The sequence below is a fragment of the Tribolium madens genome, unplaced genomic scaffold (assembly GCF_015345945.1).
Source record: "Tribolium madens isolate multiple individuals breed KSU strain unplaced genomic scaffold, Tmad_KSU_1.1 Scaffold_91;HRSCAF=231;Tcas5.2_LG7, whole genome shotgun sequence".
Lineage (NCBI taxonomy): Eukaryota > Metazoa > Arthropoda > Insecta > Coleoptera > Tenebrionidae > Tribolium > Tribolium madens.
Window position 1 is genome coordinate 6,911,227 of NW_025401063.1, and position 15,384 is coordinate 6,926,610.

Consider the following 15,384-nt stretch of genomic DNA (forward strand, 5'->3'; position numbering starts at 1 on the left):
CAACAATATTTCCTGTTTCCAGACGCGATAATTTAAAGGAGCTTAGTTTTTGTTTGGATCATTTCGTGGATCTTCAGATCGTCTAACGAAGCGAACTATCGTTCCGAGATGACATCTGCCTGCGGTAGGGCCCTTCTGCAGCCCACTGAAAGACATTGTTATTACTACAGACGCGGTGCACTAGATAGCGGAACGGCGACGGACGATTCTGGCCCTTAAGCCGCCAGGACTTACAATGTATGGAACAGTAAAAAAGAATAGCAAGTTTTATAGCTGTATGATATTCGATATTGCGTCCTTATGTGTTTTTGTTATGGTTTCGGCCGGTTCTCGATTACAATTCCCTGGATATTGGATTGTTTCGTTGTTAGTTTTTAGGTTGTGGAGTTCGGTTGCCTACTCCCGACAACTTCTTCTCTTCGGTAAATTGGGGACCATAACTTTTGAAATAACAAATGCGTCGTTGCGCCAACCAACAATAAATTGTTTCCAACATTTTTCTAACCGTATTTTTACGCTTCAGCTGAAAGAGGAAATTTATTGGGTTCCCGAAACGAAAGGTAAATTGCCAAGGTCTTATTTTTTAGTCGACCGCACCACCTCAGATTTTATTTCAGGTTTTTTTATTAACAATTAAAAGGTATCATAAATTAAGGCCGGTTCATTTATCATACCTTTCTTTGTCAGAGAGGCAGTCGAGATATCCTATCAGTATCATTCGTCCCACACAGGCGTATTTTTCATGAAACCCTGCTCGAAATCGGTGTCATTTATGCTAAATGAGGCTATCATGAAAGTGAACTATTACGCTATCTAACATTCACATTTCACATAATTGTGCTGCTAGTTATTTACCTATCAAGCGAGTAAAGTATTTCTTTCCAAAACCATAAATTTAAATCCCATTCTTCTTTTGTTCATTTTGATAAACTATTGTTGAAATAAACAAAATTTCTGAATTTTGTCCTTTATTATTTTACCATTAATCAAGACACTGTAATTTTGTGCTCTGTTGAATTCACCGGAAGCAACCTTAACTTTTAATTCTAAGTAAAACATTCTACACCTGTTTGACAATGTTCCAATTATAATAAAATTAGAAACGCAACGACGTCATTTTTAATATTTTGACTGCTTGATGTTATACAGGGTGCGAAAAAAATATCTCATGATTAATTTTAATAAAAACTATTACAACTTTTGATCACCTTTTAGGAAAAAAGTATTTTTTGTGTATGTATTATTACCCAAACCAGCAGATTGTCAAAGTAATACAAACATATTTAGATGTTTTTTTAAATAAGACTAATAAATGAATTTATTTGGTACAAGTAGATAATAATGTATTCAAAATGCAACAACAAAAATTTAGTATGTATTTATTACACTGAAAAAAAAATGGAAACTAGAACATAAATAGGTTTTTTTTTATTTTTCATATTACCTAATTTAAAGAATTACTAAAATATAAAGAAAATAAAAGACTATCGATCCACTGTTACTTGTAGCATTTCTTCTGATTTTTTTATTGACAATAAAAATGATAAAATAAATTAACAAAATGATTATTATCAGTGTTTATTGCTGTAGTTTAAAAGTTGCTTGCAAAAAATTGTATGCTTGTGTTATCTACCTCCGATTAAAATGTAATAGATAAAGAAAACTGTTACAAATAAAGATTGCCGTGCCATCTGTCTGTGAGTAGCTTACTCTAAATTTTAAAAACCTGTTACAAAACTGTAATAAAACAAACAAAATATTGTTCATGTAAATACAAACTAGTATACATATAAGAGGTATTATTTTTAGCTCACAATATTGTTACTTAATATTATCGCGAAAAACCTTGTTTTGAATACCTTTCAACTGCCTCCTAAATTACATAATTTTGTCAAAAACCTTGTATGGAAGTTGCTGATTATGGATCCGTGATCGAACACGATTGGTTATAAAAAAAATCAAGACATCGAAAGTCAAATATCAAACTTCAACTTTGAGACTGAAATGTAAGTTGTTATTTTTACACGATTACATCGTTGCACTAGAATGGATATTTAAATTTTTATTATTAGCTTTTGGCACCTTTGGCAACATGTGCATGTAATTCAACACGTTGTTGATCGAGGATCGAGGATGGACGAAATCAAAATCTTATTAAGTAATGCCATTGATCTAATGGAACAGAATAACAGAGGCGTACAGGTGAGCGTTTCATGTGTTTCCAATAAATAATAATATCGAAGTTGTTTCATGCAGTTGAGTTGTTATTCTGTCGCATTAGTTGGCTTGAGCATCGCCATAAGGAGGGTTCGCCCTGTAAGTAAACAAATCATGTATACGTGACCCAATTCTAGCTGTTTTTATAGTTTAGTAGGTTTAGAAAACCTTCAGATATCCCTAACCACTTTATCCAAGAACGTAAAGAACTAACTGGGGTTGTGGAACGCATTGAGCCCAATGGGGCTCTTCTCATGATCCGCCACAAGCCCTTAATTACCATACCAGGACTGCCAGAGGGACAACTCCCAGTCAAAATTTCAGGAGTGAATGTTTCAGGACTTGGCCTAAATTGGTTGCAAGCAATTGTGGCTGGAAGTGAAGTCAGATTTATTCCAATAGCGAAAGACCGCGATTTTGTTCAATGCGAAGTTTTGTTATCCCAGATTCAGAACGTATTTTCTTTTGCTAATTGACGAGTAAAGACAATAATTAATTTTTTGTAGAATAAACCAAGAGTTGTTAATGTTGGAGAATCCCTTGTTAGAATTGGATTTGGGCAAATAGTAGACGTTGACAAGCCTATTTCCACTGATCGTACTCTTTTGGCCTACTATCACCGACTTCAAGGCGCCGAAAAATACGCAAAACGCAAAAAATTAGGACTCAAATATTACATAAGTCCAACAAAGTCTGCTATTGTTCTGGTAGCTAAGAGCTTAAACCGTATGGTTCTTAATACATACAGACACATTGTGCACATACCGAAAATGCCAGCCTCCTAGCAATCAAGGATATACTTAGCAATCGAAATAATATTGACTATTTTACCATTTATAGGCGTATACAAAATAATAACTTACTTTTTCTATAGAGACTTATACAACTGACTGTAATGGTGAAATAGTAGTACTATTTTGATAGTAGATCCCTCTGTCCTGTATATTTATGCCATATTGTTTATTGTTCGTTGTTACATCTCTTGCAATAAAATTTATTTTGTACTAATGGATTTGTTTTTTGTCATAAAAATTTTATCAAGTGGCACACAAAATGCGTGATACTTAATCCTTTGAAATAAATTCGGCCATTAGTAAAAATAATTCAACCTTGAGGCACCCCGTTTGGCTGCGAGTCAGCACGTCAATGCATTTTATTCTGCACCGGTGAGTATTTAAAGAATTTTGCGTAAGATCTTCATAAAAATATTTTTGAAGTAAAGTAAATTGTTAATTAATGAGTTGCAATTTACGAAATAATAATAAACAATCTTTTCGGAATCAATCCCACACCCAAATTTTCATGACCTACGCCACTGTATTATGACATTTATTAATTCGCATAGGTTGTGCTTGTCGCCATTGTGATTTCTTAGGACTATATTTTAGCAAAAAGTGTGAGTAATGGATATAATTACGATTTAAAACCGGTGGAACTGCGTTCTCTAAATTTTGCTGTTACCTTTGATGTACAATTTGACAGATTCGGTCGGCTCGTGTCTTCAAAAATCGCCATTTCATCCGATGTTTGACAGTTGGATGATGAACTCCTCGTTTATTATCATTTTTCTTAGTTGTTGTGGACTTGAATGAGTGTTAGGAAGTGGTTATTTTGTGAGTTTAACTGATTGAGGTTTCATTTACAGATCAGAATGCTTCCTGGTAATGTCGATCCTCGAAGACCTGATAAAGTTCAAAGGTATAAGCCCCCAAGTGCAAATGCCAATGGACAGGGGGAAGATCTCACACCAGACTATATGAACATTTTGGGTGAGTAGGACTGTTTGCAGATTGTTGGACGATTGTGTAGTTTATTGAGTCCACTTGATCAAATTTAATCTTTTAACTTCTTTAGTGTGGTAGTGAGAAATGAATAATTTATACCAGTCACACAGAATCATAACTTTATTTTACCCACATTTTATACAAGTTTGACATGGGAGTGGAATTGCAAAAATGTATTTCATTGTTTTTCAATACTGGAATATTCATTTATTAGCAATTTTAGAGTTTAGAGTGTTTTAAGGCATGTCTTCACTGTACATTTGCAACAGATTTTTAAGGGCAAAAACTTAATATTTTTATCAGAATCCAATTCACTTTGATTTTTGTATACTAAAATTTAGGTTTCCTTCTTAATTTTTTTCTAGTTTTGTCTATTTGTTGCACTCATTGTTGTAATAAACGTGACTTAAAAACTAGGTCATTTATTAAGCAAAAAATTTGTTAAGTGTGAAACATTTTTATGTCTTCATCTACTCATATGATAATACGTGTCTGTAATTTATGGAAGTCGTAGAAAATATTAAAAATAAAGTGATGAAATTGAGTACCGTTGCGAGTCATTTTGTACGTTATCAAATTTCTCTTGTCTAATTGTGTCTTTGTTTGTAAGTCCTTTGCACTACCAACAAATCCCTGGTTTAAGAAAGTAGGTATTGGTAGTGATTTGTTTAATATTGAAGTTTTTTTCTTTGTTGTATAAGATTATGTTTAGTGAGTTTCTCTTTATGAGCGAAATTGTTTTATTAATTTTTTAATGTTCGAAAAATAATACACATGAAACCTACAGTATCGTGTTCCACACAAGGAAAAAGCAAATATGTCTCAGCTCTTATTTATACAGGATGGTTCGGGTGAGATAACTATGTTGAACGGTGTAGTTCTTTTATTTTTATTCTATTCTAGTTTTAAATGCTAAAAAAATTAAAACTTGTGAAATGTATTTTGGGTTGCCGCTCACTCAGTCATCTTAGCTGAATCACCCCGATTTTATATTTCTTCTCGACGGCAGAAAACTTTGTGTGGAATAAATTTTGCACGCATTAAGTTATTTTTGTTGTTAAAGTTCAAAATTCTCATATCGACCTCGACCAATTAAAATCATTTTATATTTATAATCATTTTCATAATATTAAAACACATTTCTTTGCTTATGTAATTTTTAACAAGTATGACGGTAAGTTACGATCCAAGACGCGCAGTACTTTTTTTACTTGGAATATAAAATAAAGTTTATTCAATTTGTCATCAAATATTTCTGTTTGCTACTATAAGCCTTCAGTATCTTCACTATGTTTTTGTAAGTAATTTTGTTTTTTGTTATTTTGATAGGTATTTTTGGTACGGAACTTAATATCAATTACGCCGCTATTCGTTATAATTATCATCATTTTCGGTGAAATCCGCTTAAAGGATCAAAGTTGACTTTCATATTTCTCGGGGAGTTCTCATGTCAGAATTGCGTTGTTGAATGACGAAACTTATTAACATATTTTTATTTGTTTCTATTTTAAAAACCTCAGAAAATCGATACAATTTGAACTACGATTCGGTAAGCAAATCATGTTGATTTAAATAATAAAGTCACGTCATCTTTAAAGATTTTTATTCCTCAATTGTTCAATTATTGTTAATTTTATCGGGTTATTTACAAAGTGATCTTAGCCTTGACACTCCTCTAGTACTTTTTGCTTCGCCATTATGCGTTTTTTAATACATTTTTTTCTATTCGGTTATATTTCCAATGGTTATTATTTCTTCCGTGTCTAACATTACGTTTTGTTCGTCGCCGTAACAATTTTAGCATCTTTTCAATCAATGCGAAGAACAAACATACACGTAAGCAAACTCGTTCTATTAATATTAATGTGTTTGGATTGAAATTGCTTTATCTTTATTCTATTTTAAGTCAAATCGCTTCGTCTAAAATTAGTATCAATTGTTCTTGTCGTTCGGTCGTAAACAATGTTAATAAGTGCGTAATAAATCTCGGTATAGTGTAGAAAAGCGACCATATTGAGTGTGAGTGGGTAACACGTGAACTATCTAATGTTTGCATTCCGTAGGTCAACGCGCGACCACGGCAAATGCATCAGCGGAGGCTCCGACTGACAAACATGTGGTGGACGGCGGCGCTGTAAACGTATCGACGGTGGCCGAGCCGGCCCTCCAAGCTCACCACCAAACGGCTGAAGAAGCCCCGGCCGAAGAAACGGCCCCCAACACGAACGCCACCAACGTGATACCCACCAGCCCTCAATACGGCGTTGCTATCATACCGACCAACGTCAGCATCGCGGATTTACCCACAGAGACTGTAACGATATCGACCGATTCGGTTATCGATACCACGGCGAAGCCCCCCGACGATCCCAAAGATCTGCACTCGACTCCGAGTCGAAACGACCGCTTCAAAGTTGTCAAAATCGCCAGCTTGGAACCGTTTAAGCGCGGCCGATGGAAATGCATGGATTACGTCGACGAGGCGCCGCCCCCCATAACTCAACCGAGTAAAGTCACTCAATCTACAGGGAGCATCTCGGTGCCGGCCGGAGGGGTGTATCTTCAAACCCAAAGTTTGCCTCAGCAGCAAATCCAGCAGATGCTCCTCCAGAGCGGCTTCACCAACGGGACGCAGTTTTTTCCTAACGTTCAAGCCCAAATGATACCCCAAACTCAGTATTTCTACCCCCCGAATAACCTCCAAACGCAGACATTGCCCCAGCAGTTAGTGAATACGTCAGGTGTGCCTAGCAGTATGCCGGCACAGTTTATAAACGCATCGCAACCGTATTTTGCGACGGGAGTTGTGCAAAATTCGGGATTTGCGATACCTCCAAACTACCAAAATGTTCAATATGTCCCCGCGAACCTTTTACAGAATCAAGGTAGTGCGTTCGTGCCGACGTCACAGACTGTGCAATTACCGGCGAATTTCCAACAAAGTCAGACTTACGCGGGACAACCGAACGTGACGGCGCCGATGGTCAACGGGCACGCTTTTCCTCAACAAAACGAACAACAAGTCACTTCGAGCAGTTTGCCAACACAAGCTGCCAAAAGTGTGATCCTCAATACTAGCGTACAGCAACCTGTAGTGAGTCAAGCGCAGATTTCGCAACCGAACATCCAGAACCAAATACCGGTGGTGCAGAGTAGTACCCAGAGTCAGTCAGTTCCTGTCATACAAAACCAGCAGTACCAACAAAACACGAATTTTCAGCAAGTACCGACTCAGACACAAAACTCGCAAGTACAGAACGTGATTCAGAATACTCAGGTTTTTGACCAGAACCAAACGACAACTAAGGTGGTACCAACGGCGGGTGTATTTGACCAAAATCAGACGCCTCAAGTCGTTTCAGTTTCGGCGATACTGGACAAGAATCAGGCGAATAACGTGTATACGAATCCTCAGTTCGATATGAACGTTAATAGTTTGACGGTGCTCGAGAATCAGGAAGCTTCAGCCGAGGCCGTCAATGAGACGAATAGCGGAACCGAAGTGAATTCGGAGAATCCGGACGATCCCTCTAAGACTAATCCGGTGGTTAACGCAATTGATAATAAAATCGAACAAGCCATGGATTTGGTCAAGAGTCACTTGATGTATACGGTTAGAGAGGAAGTGGAAGTGCTCAAGGAGAAAATCGCAGAGTTGATGGAAAAGATTCAACAGTTGGAAACTGAAAATAATTTCCTCAGGTCGCAAATTCCCAAGAGCCAGGCTCCAGGAACGGCGACCCCAATTTTGACAACCACTTCGACTCCAATGGTCAATCCGACCACGACTACTACTACAAGCACTGCACCAAACGAAACGACTCAGCAGTAGTTTGATAGTTAGGCGTAGAAGGAAAATACTCGGACTTTAGCTTGGATATCCTTTTAATCCTTTATTACTTTTGGCAAGTTTTGTCATTAGTGAAGTATTTGTTTAGCCTGAAACAGTGATATAAGTTACGGCTTTGGTTTCAATTTTCGGTGTGACACTGCCATGTTCTAAATGTAAGAGTTTGAACTCTGTTTAGTTTTTGCAAAACGCTTTGCTACCCGGGATTGGAGGTTTGAATTCTGATTGGCCGATGCTGTAGTGTGAATTGTAAATTATGTAAAATTTTGTAAAGTATGTAAATAAAACTGGTCCTCGCCTCGGCTTAAATTTCAATTATCAAATTATTTCACGGCTTAGGGCCAGGAATAGGACTTCAAAATGAGGAGAAAGCCAAATTTTTTGAATTTGGTGCTATTTGAAACTGTGATTTACATCATTTTTTGTTCGTTGCATAAAATTAAATTGCTACTGTTACAATATCACTATTTTTGTAATAATTCGATTGAATAGGGTAATGTCAGTGCAGTGGAATATTTTGTCATTTAGTGTAGATATCGTAATGTATACTCATCTATTGCAGCTTCATCTGTCCCAGTCTTCAACTTGGGTTTTTTTTTATTGAAGTACTAAAGTAGTGCTACATTTTTGTTTTACTATATGATTCTGTGTGAGATTTATAGCGTAATTAGCTCACTTACATGTCTCAAGATGATATAGATGTCTTAGGGAAAATTTAGGAAATCTGATTAAAATATGAGAGCGTAGAAGATTATGGCTGTGTTAACGATAAAAATTGTTTCTTTCTGTAAAGAACATAGAGGAATATTAGAATGTTTAATATAAAACTGGACTGCACGATACGACTAAAAGTGTATTTTTTACACATTTTTATGTATAACAATTGATACATAAGATATTTATTCATTTCTCAAGTCCAGCACATTTACGTGAATTTTGTAATTTTTGTTGTGTTGTATGAATTATTTATTTTTTATTCAGATACCATTGTATTCAATTTCATTTAAAAACTAATCTTTAATATATTTCGGAACCTTTTTACAAAAATCATCCTCCTCGACTGATTTTTATTTATAACTTCTTTAAAAAGCATTTTATTTTCAAAGTAAAAACCGAGCGAAAAATTAATGGGAGAATTAATTTTGTAATAAGGTTACAAAACGTTCGTATTTTATTACACATATTACAGAATATAAATATAATATATAATAAATATTATTAAAATTATGCTGTTATCTTATTTCAGGCATGATTTTTAGTATGTGCGGTCTTATGATGAGACTCAAGTGGTGTGCCTGGGTGGCTTTGTACTGTTCTTGCATCAGTTTTGCCAACTCTCGACTGTCGGACGACACGAAACAGGTATTGCATTGATTTTCATATCATTTCTAACAAAAAAATCTTGATTGCTGTATTGCCGTTTTTTAGTGACCTCGGTTACTTTTACAGTTTGAAGGATCTTTGTTCACGTTCTGAGAACTTAGATCTAATAATGACTAATTAATTAATCAATAAAGTAATGATACCGGTTGAGGAAAAATCAGTCCGACTTTGACCTGGTTTTTCAATAAAATAATCTGTTTTATACCTACTGTTATCTAATAGTGATCGTAATAGTTTGCCAAGTCAGCTGTAACAATAAAAAAATTGCATCCTGCATTTGCAAAGTGAGAGTGGCCGCTCATTTAAGATTCTGTTTCCTGAAAAATATATCACCGTGTCTTGTTTTTCAGATTTTAAGTTCCTTCATGTTGTCCATATCAGCTATAGTCATGTCTTACCTCCAGAACCCGCAGCCGATGACTCCACCATGGGCTTCATCAGTGAATTGAAACAATTGTTAAAAACATTCAAATTTAATAAAGTATGTACAAAAATAAAATTTATTTCCTAATACACAACCGTTTACGTTTTAAATAATTAAATGGCACCATTTACAAAGCAACGTCTCTGTATTTCTGCACATCGTCAGCAGACGCATTACTTAACGAGTTTTTACTACTCAACTTATCGACTTGTTTTTTATAAATGAGAAAATCGGGGCCGTCCAAAGGGCCATAATAAATTGGCACCCCATAATTGGGAATTGGTTGTGCGTAAAAACCAGTCCGGTTCTTGATCACATGACTGGATTTGTTGAAGTCATTTAGGGCATCCACGGAGGCGTATTTGTGCATCCTGGGGGGACTTGCGTTGAAATTTGGGATAATGGCGCTGCTTGTCTCTGTGATACTCTTGGATATCATCGATGGGAAATTTATTTTGTCTTCACTGTCGTCGAGAATCCTTAAATCCATCAAGGATTGAGTTTTTTTATCTGGAAAAAAACATGAAGTCAATCAAGTTTCAAAAAATTATAACGCCGTACTTAAACTCATGTCGTTATTGATGTAATTTGGCATGAAAACGCTCGCATTAAATTCGCTTTGCGTCGTGCAGAATTGAAATCCGTCGAATTGAACCGTTGCCAGGTTGTTGGGCATTGAGTTACTCCAAATTTGAGGATTGGAGGCAGCTCTGCAACAATTGGTTTTGATACAAATAAATCAGTTGGAAAAATCGTACCGTTTGAGCCCCATACTCATCTCCTCGCAATTGTCATAAGCGTTGTTTTGGTAATACTGCGAGTTAAGTGACGCTAGGGACTCCCGTGGTATCGGAATGGGGGCCATAGTCAAGTCCCTTAATCGCTTTTCAAGAATTTCTTCGTCTTTCCAAGTCGTGTAGAGAGACTGAATTAAGATTAATTGTATCACATTTACTACAATCCGGACTAACCAACTCGCTAATTCTGTTATTCCATATAAAGTTTCGATTCTCTGTAAAGCCGGTGTTAATTACTTTCGCTTGATTCGAATGAAAAAAGAACTTACCCAGTACTGGATGCTCATGTAAATGACTAAACCAGCTTCTGGGAACGTTAATATTGTCACAGAGAACATCCAAGCGATGAGACAAAGAGTATTTTTCTAGAATTGGAAAAATATTACGTGCATAGGTGTGTTGCATTCAATGCGTTAAATTATGCAATTATTTATCTTTATTTCGACTCTCACTTTTAACTGCAGTTTTTAGTGAAGACCGGCTTGCGATTATGTGTCATACAACTGTTCTAAAATCGGACGTTTAACACCTGGCGTGGAAAGTGCCGAATTCGCACTAACAATTAATTAATTTAAAAAATATAAATTGATTATTTCAATTCACACTTCCTCTTCATGGAATCGTGAAAGTGGTCATTAAATCTATATTAATAGTCCAGCACGTGAAAGCTTTCTTTTAAGATATATTGACTTGTATTAGATGTAGACACACGCTGGTGAAAAAGTATTAGAAGGGAGAGGAACAAGAAGAGAAAAATTTGCATATAAATCTATTATTACCGTCGCTAATCCGTGGATTAGCAATGCTGCAAACAGGGCCATTGTGAAATATCCTGCACATAACAAGACTGCTGCGGCAGGCAAGGCCACCAAGGACTCCAGAATCCATAATAACTCAAAAGCAAAGGCTATCAGGTACGCGATCTGAAACAAACAATTCAAATATTGAGAAAATGCGGAAATTTTATCAACTTAAACGCTTGGTTTAGTTTGATTAATTAGACAATTAGAGCAAATGAGGGATTATGTTGTTGCTGTTACGGTCGTAAATAAGTTCATCGACTCCGTATGAAATTGGCACTATAAAATATCTCCACATTTTGGTATACATTTTGTATTTTGAATGTTTTGGTGTCCCTATTTAGTGGTACGAGTACCTCGAATCCTAATTTGATGAACAACAAAGCTCTTGGCTCGAAATTACAAAAATTTGTTTGTCAACTAAATAATAAATGGTGTCTCGGATTATTCAGGGTTCAAGAAAAGTCCTATGACCTACTTCTAAAACTGCAATTAATATTTTAGATAATTCAGCAAGGGGATTTTATTTTCTTTTAAATAGAGCCCCCAAGCCCGAGAATAACTTATCATCATGGTTTTTGGTTTGAGGTTTATTGAAAAAGTCCAATCCAACTGATTATTTTTGTAAATCCCGAAGATGGGGTAAAAAATCAATCAACCGAAAAAAAGAACTGGTACCTCTGCTAATACAAGATACAAAATGTATTAGAATGAAAAAAAAAACGGAAAAGTATTTATCGCATATTCTGCTAGACGTAGATTTTCTAAAAAATCCTGCACATGTTCCGTTAAAATGTGATGGTACCTCTGGGCATTAAATAACTATTTTACGTACTCCTTTATTGAGTCCGAAACTCATTTTGGGGATTTAAATTTGTCCATAATAAAATACCTGATGGCTATTTTTGGGAGCGTATACAAAAAATAATTACGAAATGTATTGTGAACAGGTATATAGTAGCAGAAGAAAAATCGCTTTTAGATGTTTGGTCTTGATAGAAATGTCTTTTATAGAGAGTTTATTATAATATTTAACAGTGAAAGTGATCGTAGTAGTATTTGTCTTGTTTTTGATAACATCCTTTCACTATCAAATAGATCTGTCTGGACAGTCAAGAGATTTTTTTTCTGCAACAATAACAAATATTTCACAAGCGTACGTATTAATTACAGTTCAGTCGTCTTAATTAAATGTGGAAGTTTTTCGGCTTTTGACGTCACTCTTAAATTTTAATGGTTTGGTTTACCGTTTTACGTCTGCTTTAATTATGGTTTATAATTAATTAGGAATAATGAAACAAATTAAAATTCTGATATATGTATTTATAGGAGCATTAATAAATAATTTTTTATTGGACTTGAATGTAGGAAACAATGTCTCTTTTCTCTTCCAAGTGCCCACATAATGTTCTATAGCCTTTTATGTTTCCGTTGATTCACAGGACAGTAATGTAACTGTCTACCTAACACGTGAATTGACAATCAATTTAATGTAGCTATGTAGTTTATTGTCTTTTAACCACCTTGAAACCTAGATACGAAGAACTTAATTGAACTATTTAAATTTTAAATAAGTCTTGATTATTGATGAGTACCTATGTAGAGAAAGAAAACTTGTATAGTCTATTAAATTCAGCTACTACAAAAATTTCTAATTGCGATAATCACATCAAAAACGTGAATTAATTTGTGGTCGATACGCACCATTTGCTAAACTTTGTTTTCTATTTGATTTCTCAAATTTATAAAAACTTGGCGTTTAATAGAAATGAATAATTAGCTTCTATTTCCACGCAATAACGCCCACTGTCTCCTACTGGTGAAACCTTGAAAAAATCATAACTGCTGATTTTACCTTGTTTCAGGATATTACGGTGAAAGTAAATTTGTTTTGAAATAAAGATGAACAATGGGTGTTTTTTTAAGATGACATCGTATTTTGGTGAGAAAATTGGAATTAAATATGTCCTAAACGTTGTTGTGGGATTGCTACTTGCACAATTTCGTCTATGAAGGTTTTTCCCACTTCGTTTTAAATATGCATTTGTTTAGATGTTTATAAATAATTTATTTTACGAGACACAGAGTTTTATTTGTTTACATTTAAAAGTCACTTTAATAAGCAACATGTTTTTTTATTGTAGACGTACTACAAGATTTTATTTTAATTTTTTTGGTTTTCGATTGTCTCAAACAATAACAAGGGAAATTTGTAATAAATGAATATTAATTGATTTTATAAGTATTTGGTTGTCTGTATCTGGTTGACAGATTCGCACATTTTTTTTACAAAAATATAATGAACGATAATTGAAACGATGATCGATATTGCAGGAAAGTGTTTATCTAACTACCGATATCGATGTCAATTACTATGAAGAAAGCAAATTAACACTCTCGTAATATCGTATGTGATCATTTTATTGCATATTCAATTTTTAATGTCTTACTGAAAGTAGAATTAGGTATATGCAGAAATATAGGTGTTTACAATAATAATTAATTTCCTTTTGTTAAGTATGTTGACTTTGACTATATTCTTCCATAAAAGTTAAATTTTCATGGTCAATTCCTGCTTTAAATGTCAATATTCACAAGACTCATATTATATTACATGTTTTTTCTAAAATATTTTCCAAATATACATAGTTCTTTTTTTTCTCACTCATTAGCTACGTTATTTATCTAATTATTGGTACTACGTATTCAACAGTAATTACCAGAAGATAAACTGCAAAAAATCCGGACGCTATTGCTAAGCTGCAGCAGAAACACGATCGCACTAGAGCCATTTTCATTAATTTGCACTACATTTTGATTTCACATCACATTTTTAAAATTGCACTGTTTTTACACTTTCACTGTTTTGGTAACTCCCGCGTAATATTTTTTTCCGATAAGTTTACACTTTCACATTCAAAATAATTTTCTTTTATGTAAGACATAAACGTGTATGTTTAAATTATTTTCAAAACCATTGTTGTTTCTCTGTAACCTTCGAGACTGGAGTGGTTCCTACCATGGGTGAGGTAAGAATGAATGAGTAATCGAGTGCCGTGTTATTCGCAAGCACATTTGAATATTTTGTTCACGTGCGTGCTTACTTTCTCTTAAGGTGATCTTCTGGTAACGATTTAAACAAAATTGTAGGCAACCAGTTTTACGCAGTTGTTATGTGTAAAATAAAACAGTTTTAGAATTAATAGTATTTTACTTCCGATATTACATTAGAGGTAAATGAAACAAAGAGAAGGTTTTAATTTATATTTGCCACTTCTAAATGAACAGTTTGTAATGTTGGACTTAACATAGAAAATGCTGCTATTGCGACTACTCTCCTAGGTCGTAGATCTTCAATGATGCCCTGCAGCTTCTTTGCGGCGGATTTCAGCCCATTTAGCAACGTTTTCAGGTGAATTTGCTAAAGAAATAATTATGTAATTATGGAAGAGATGAGACAAATATACATACATAATTTGCTGATCTTTGCAAAAATTGGGATGCACAGGAGAACTGCAAGAGGATAGTACCTCCAAACCCAGCTGTGCTTCATGTGGTGTTTAAATGGAAATTGGGCAATTTTTGCGGAAAAAGTGTACGGGAATTTCATGGGTCTTGAAACTTTTGCAGCTTTGTCGGCCATCGTGCCTGGTCTCACCTATGATTATTAAATATTCGGAAAAAAAATATAAAATTAAAAAATAATGTTATGTAAAACTCCTTAATCAGATTATGTTGCCGTTTATGTAATCACCGTCTAGTGAGGGTGACATTGAACAATGCGTTCTATTAGCTGTGATTGTAAGGTATCAAGCTGATAACAGAGTAATAGCTTCATTGTTTTAGAATATGTACGGCCTATTGATTTCACTTTATGAATTTTTGTAAGAAATATTCACCTGATTATCCAAAATGTCACGAAACCTAACCTATTACACCTGGATGGACCTGCGCACTATATAATACCAACCTTACAAATAGTTTGTCCCTATAATTTTCATTTTATTTTATATCAATTTTTTGCAAAAATGATTGATTGGTTGTATTTATAACAGCAAATGAGAAATAAAAATCAATTTAACATATAGATTTCTTTGTTATTTCTAAATCTAAACCTTTACCATCCACC

At 34.7% G+C, this 15,384-nt stretch overlaps 4 protein-coding genes across 10 annotated transcripts; 2 read left to right on the forward strand and 2 right to left on the reverse strand.

The window, feature by feature from the left end:
* Positions 1–1,788: 1,788 nt before the first annotated feature.
* LOC123011105 lies at positions 1,789–3,225 on the forward strand. Of its 2 annotated transcripts, XM_044408395.1 has the most exons (5): positions 1,789–2,006; positions 2,073–2,202; positions 2,257–2,316; positions 2,367–2,672; positions 2,724–3,225. In XM_044408395.1, the coding sequence occupies exons 2-5, from the start codon at positions 2,134–2,136 to the stop codon at positions 3,000–3,002; spliced, it is 714 nt and encodes a 237-aa protein (XP_044264330.1). In that variant the 5' UTR covers positions 1,789–2,006; positions 2,073–2,133; the 3' UTR covers positions 3,003–3,225. The 2 variants fall into 2 exon arrangements, with proteins under 2 accessions (XP_044264330.1, XP_044264331.1); XM_044408396.1 differs by lacking the exon at positions 1,789–2,006 and having other exon boundaries at positions 2,086–2,202; positions 2,244–2,316.
* A 42-nt stretch (positions 3,226–3,267) lies between these two features.
* On the forward strand, positions 3,268–9,747 carry LOC123010894 (PAT complex subunit Asterix). 6 transcript variants are annotated; one of them, XM_044408076.1, is made up of 4 exons: positions 3,268–3,383; positions 3,863–3,986; positions 9,098–9,213; positions 9,585–9,747. In XM_044408076.1, exons 2-4 carry the CDS (start codon positions 3,869–3,871, stop codon positions 9,681–9,683), a joined length of 333 nt encoding a protein of 110 aa, XP_044264011.1. In that variant the 5' UTR covers positions 3,268–3,383; positions 3,863–3,868; the 3' UTR covers positions 9,684–9,747. The 6 variants fall into 6 exon arrangements, with proteins under 6 accessions (XP_044264011.1, XP_044264008.1, XP_044264010.1 ...); XM_044408075.1 differs by lacking the exon at positions 3,268–3,383 and adding an exon at positions 3,511–3,613; XM_044408074.1 differs by lacking the exon at positions 3,268–3,383 and adding an exon at positions 3,663–3,811.
* On the reverse strand, positions 9,692–14,290 carry LOC123010895. Its single transcript, XM_044408077.1, has 6 exons — positions 13,976–14,290; positions 11,235–11,378; positions 10,725–10,820; positions 10,417–10,670; positions 10,220–10,368; positions 9,692–10,168 (listed from the first exon to the last, which is right to left on the reverse strand). The coding sequence occupies exons 1-6, from the start codon at positions 14,051–14,053 to the stop codon at positions 9,786–9,788; spliced, it is 1,104 nt and encodes a 367-aa protein (XP_044264012.1). The 5' UTR covers positions 14,054–14,290; the 3' UTR covers positions 9,692–9,785.
* Positions 14,291–14,505: 215 nt separating this feature from the next.
* On the reverse strand, positions 14,506–15,306 carry LOC123011663. Its single transcript, XM_044409230.1, has 3 exons — positions 15,155–15,306; positions 14,727–14,913; positions 14,506–14,676 (listed from the first exon to the last, which is right to left on the reverse strand). The coding sequence occupies exons 2-3, from the start codon at positions 14,896–14,898 to the stop codon at positions 14,609–14,611; spliced, it is 240 nt and encodes a 79-aa protein (XP_044265165.1). The 5' UTR covers positions 14,899–14,913; positions 15,155–15,306; the 3' UTR covers positions 14,506–14,608.
* Between the last annotated feature and the right edge of the window lie 78 nt (positions 15,307–15,384).

Bases quoted from the DNA above. Each gene is read 5' to 3' on its own strand.
- LOC123011105 (XM_044408395.1), top strand. From the start codon at position 2,134: ATGGACGAAATCAAAATCTTATTAAGTAATGCCATTGATCTAATGGAA. The intron at 2,317-2,366 runs GTAAGTAAACAA...CTGTTTTTATAG, and splicing joins CCATAAGGAGGGTTCGCCCT to TTTAGTAGGTTTAGAAAACC. The intron at 2,673-2,723 runs GTATTTTCTTTT...AATTTTTTGTAG, and splicing joins TGTTATCCCAGATTCAGAAC to AATAAACCAAGAGTTGTTAA.
- LOC123010894 (XM_044408070.1), top strand. The intron at 3,987-6,064 runs GTGAGTAGGACT...TGCATTCCGTAG, and splicing joins AGACTATATGAACATTTTGG to GTCAACGCGCGACCACGGCA.
- LOC123010895 (XM_044408077.1), bottom strand. From the start codon at position 14,053: ATGAAAATGGCTCTAGTGCGATCGTGTTTCTGCTGCAGCTTAGCAATA. The intron at 10,821-11,234 runs GTAATAATAGAT...TTCCAATTCTAG, and splicing joins TAATCCACGGATTAGCGACG to AAAAATACTCTTTGTCTCAT. The intron at 10,369-10,416 runs GTACGATTTTTC...CAATTGTTGCAG, and splicing joins ATGAGTATGGGGCTCAAACG to AGCTGCCTCCAATCCTCAAA.
- LOC123011663 (XM_044409230.1), bottom strand. From the start codon at position 14,898: ATGGCCGACAAAGCTGCAAAAGTTTCAAGACCCATGAAATTCCCGTAC. The intron at 14,677-14,726 runs GTATGTATATTT...TTATTTCTTTAG, and splicing joins TGCAAAGATCAGCAAATTAT to CAAATTCACCTGAAAACGTT.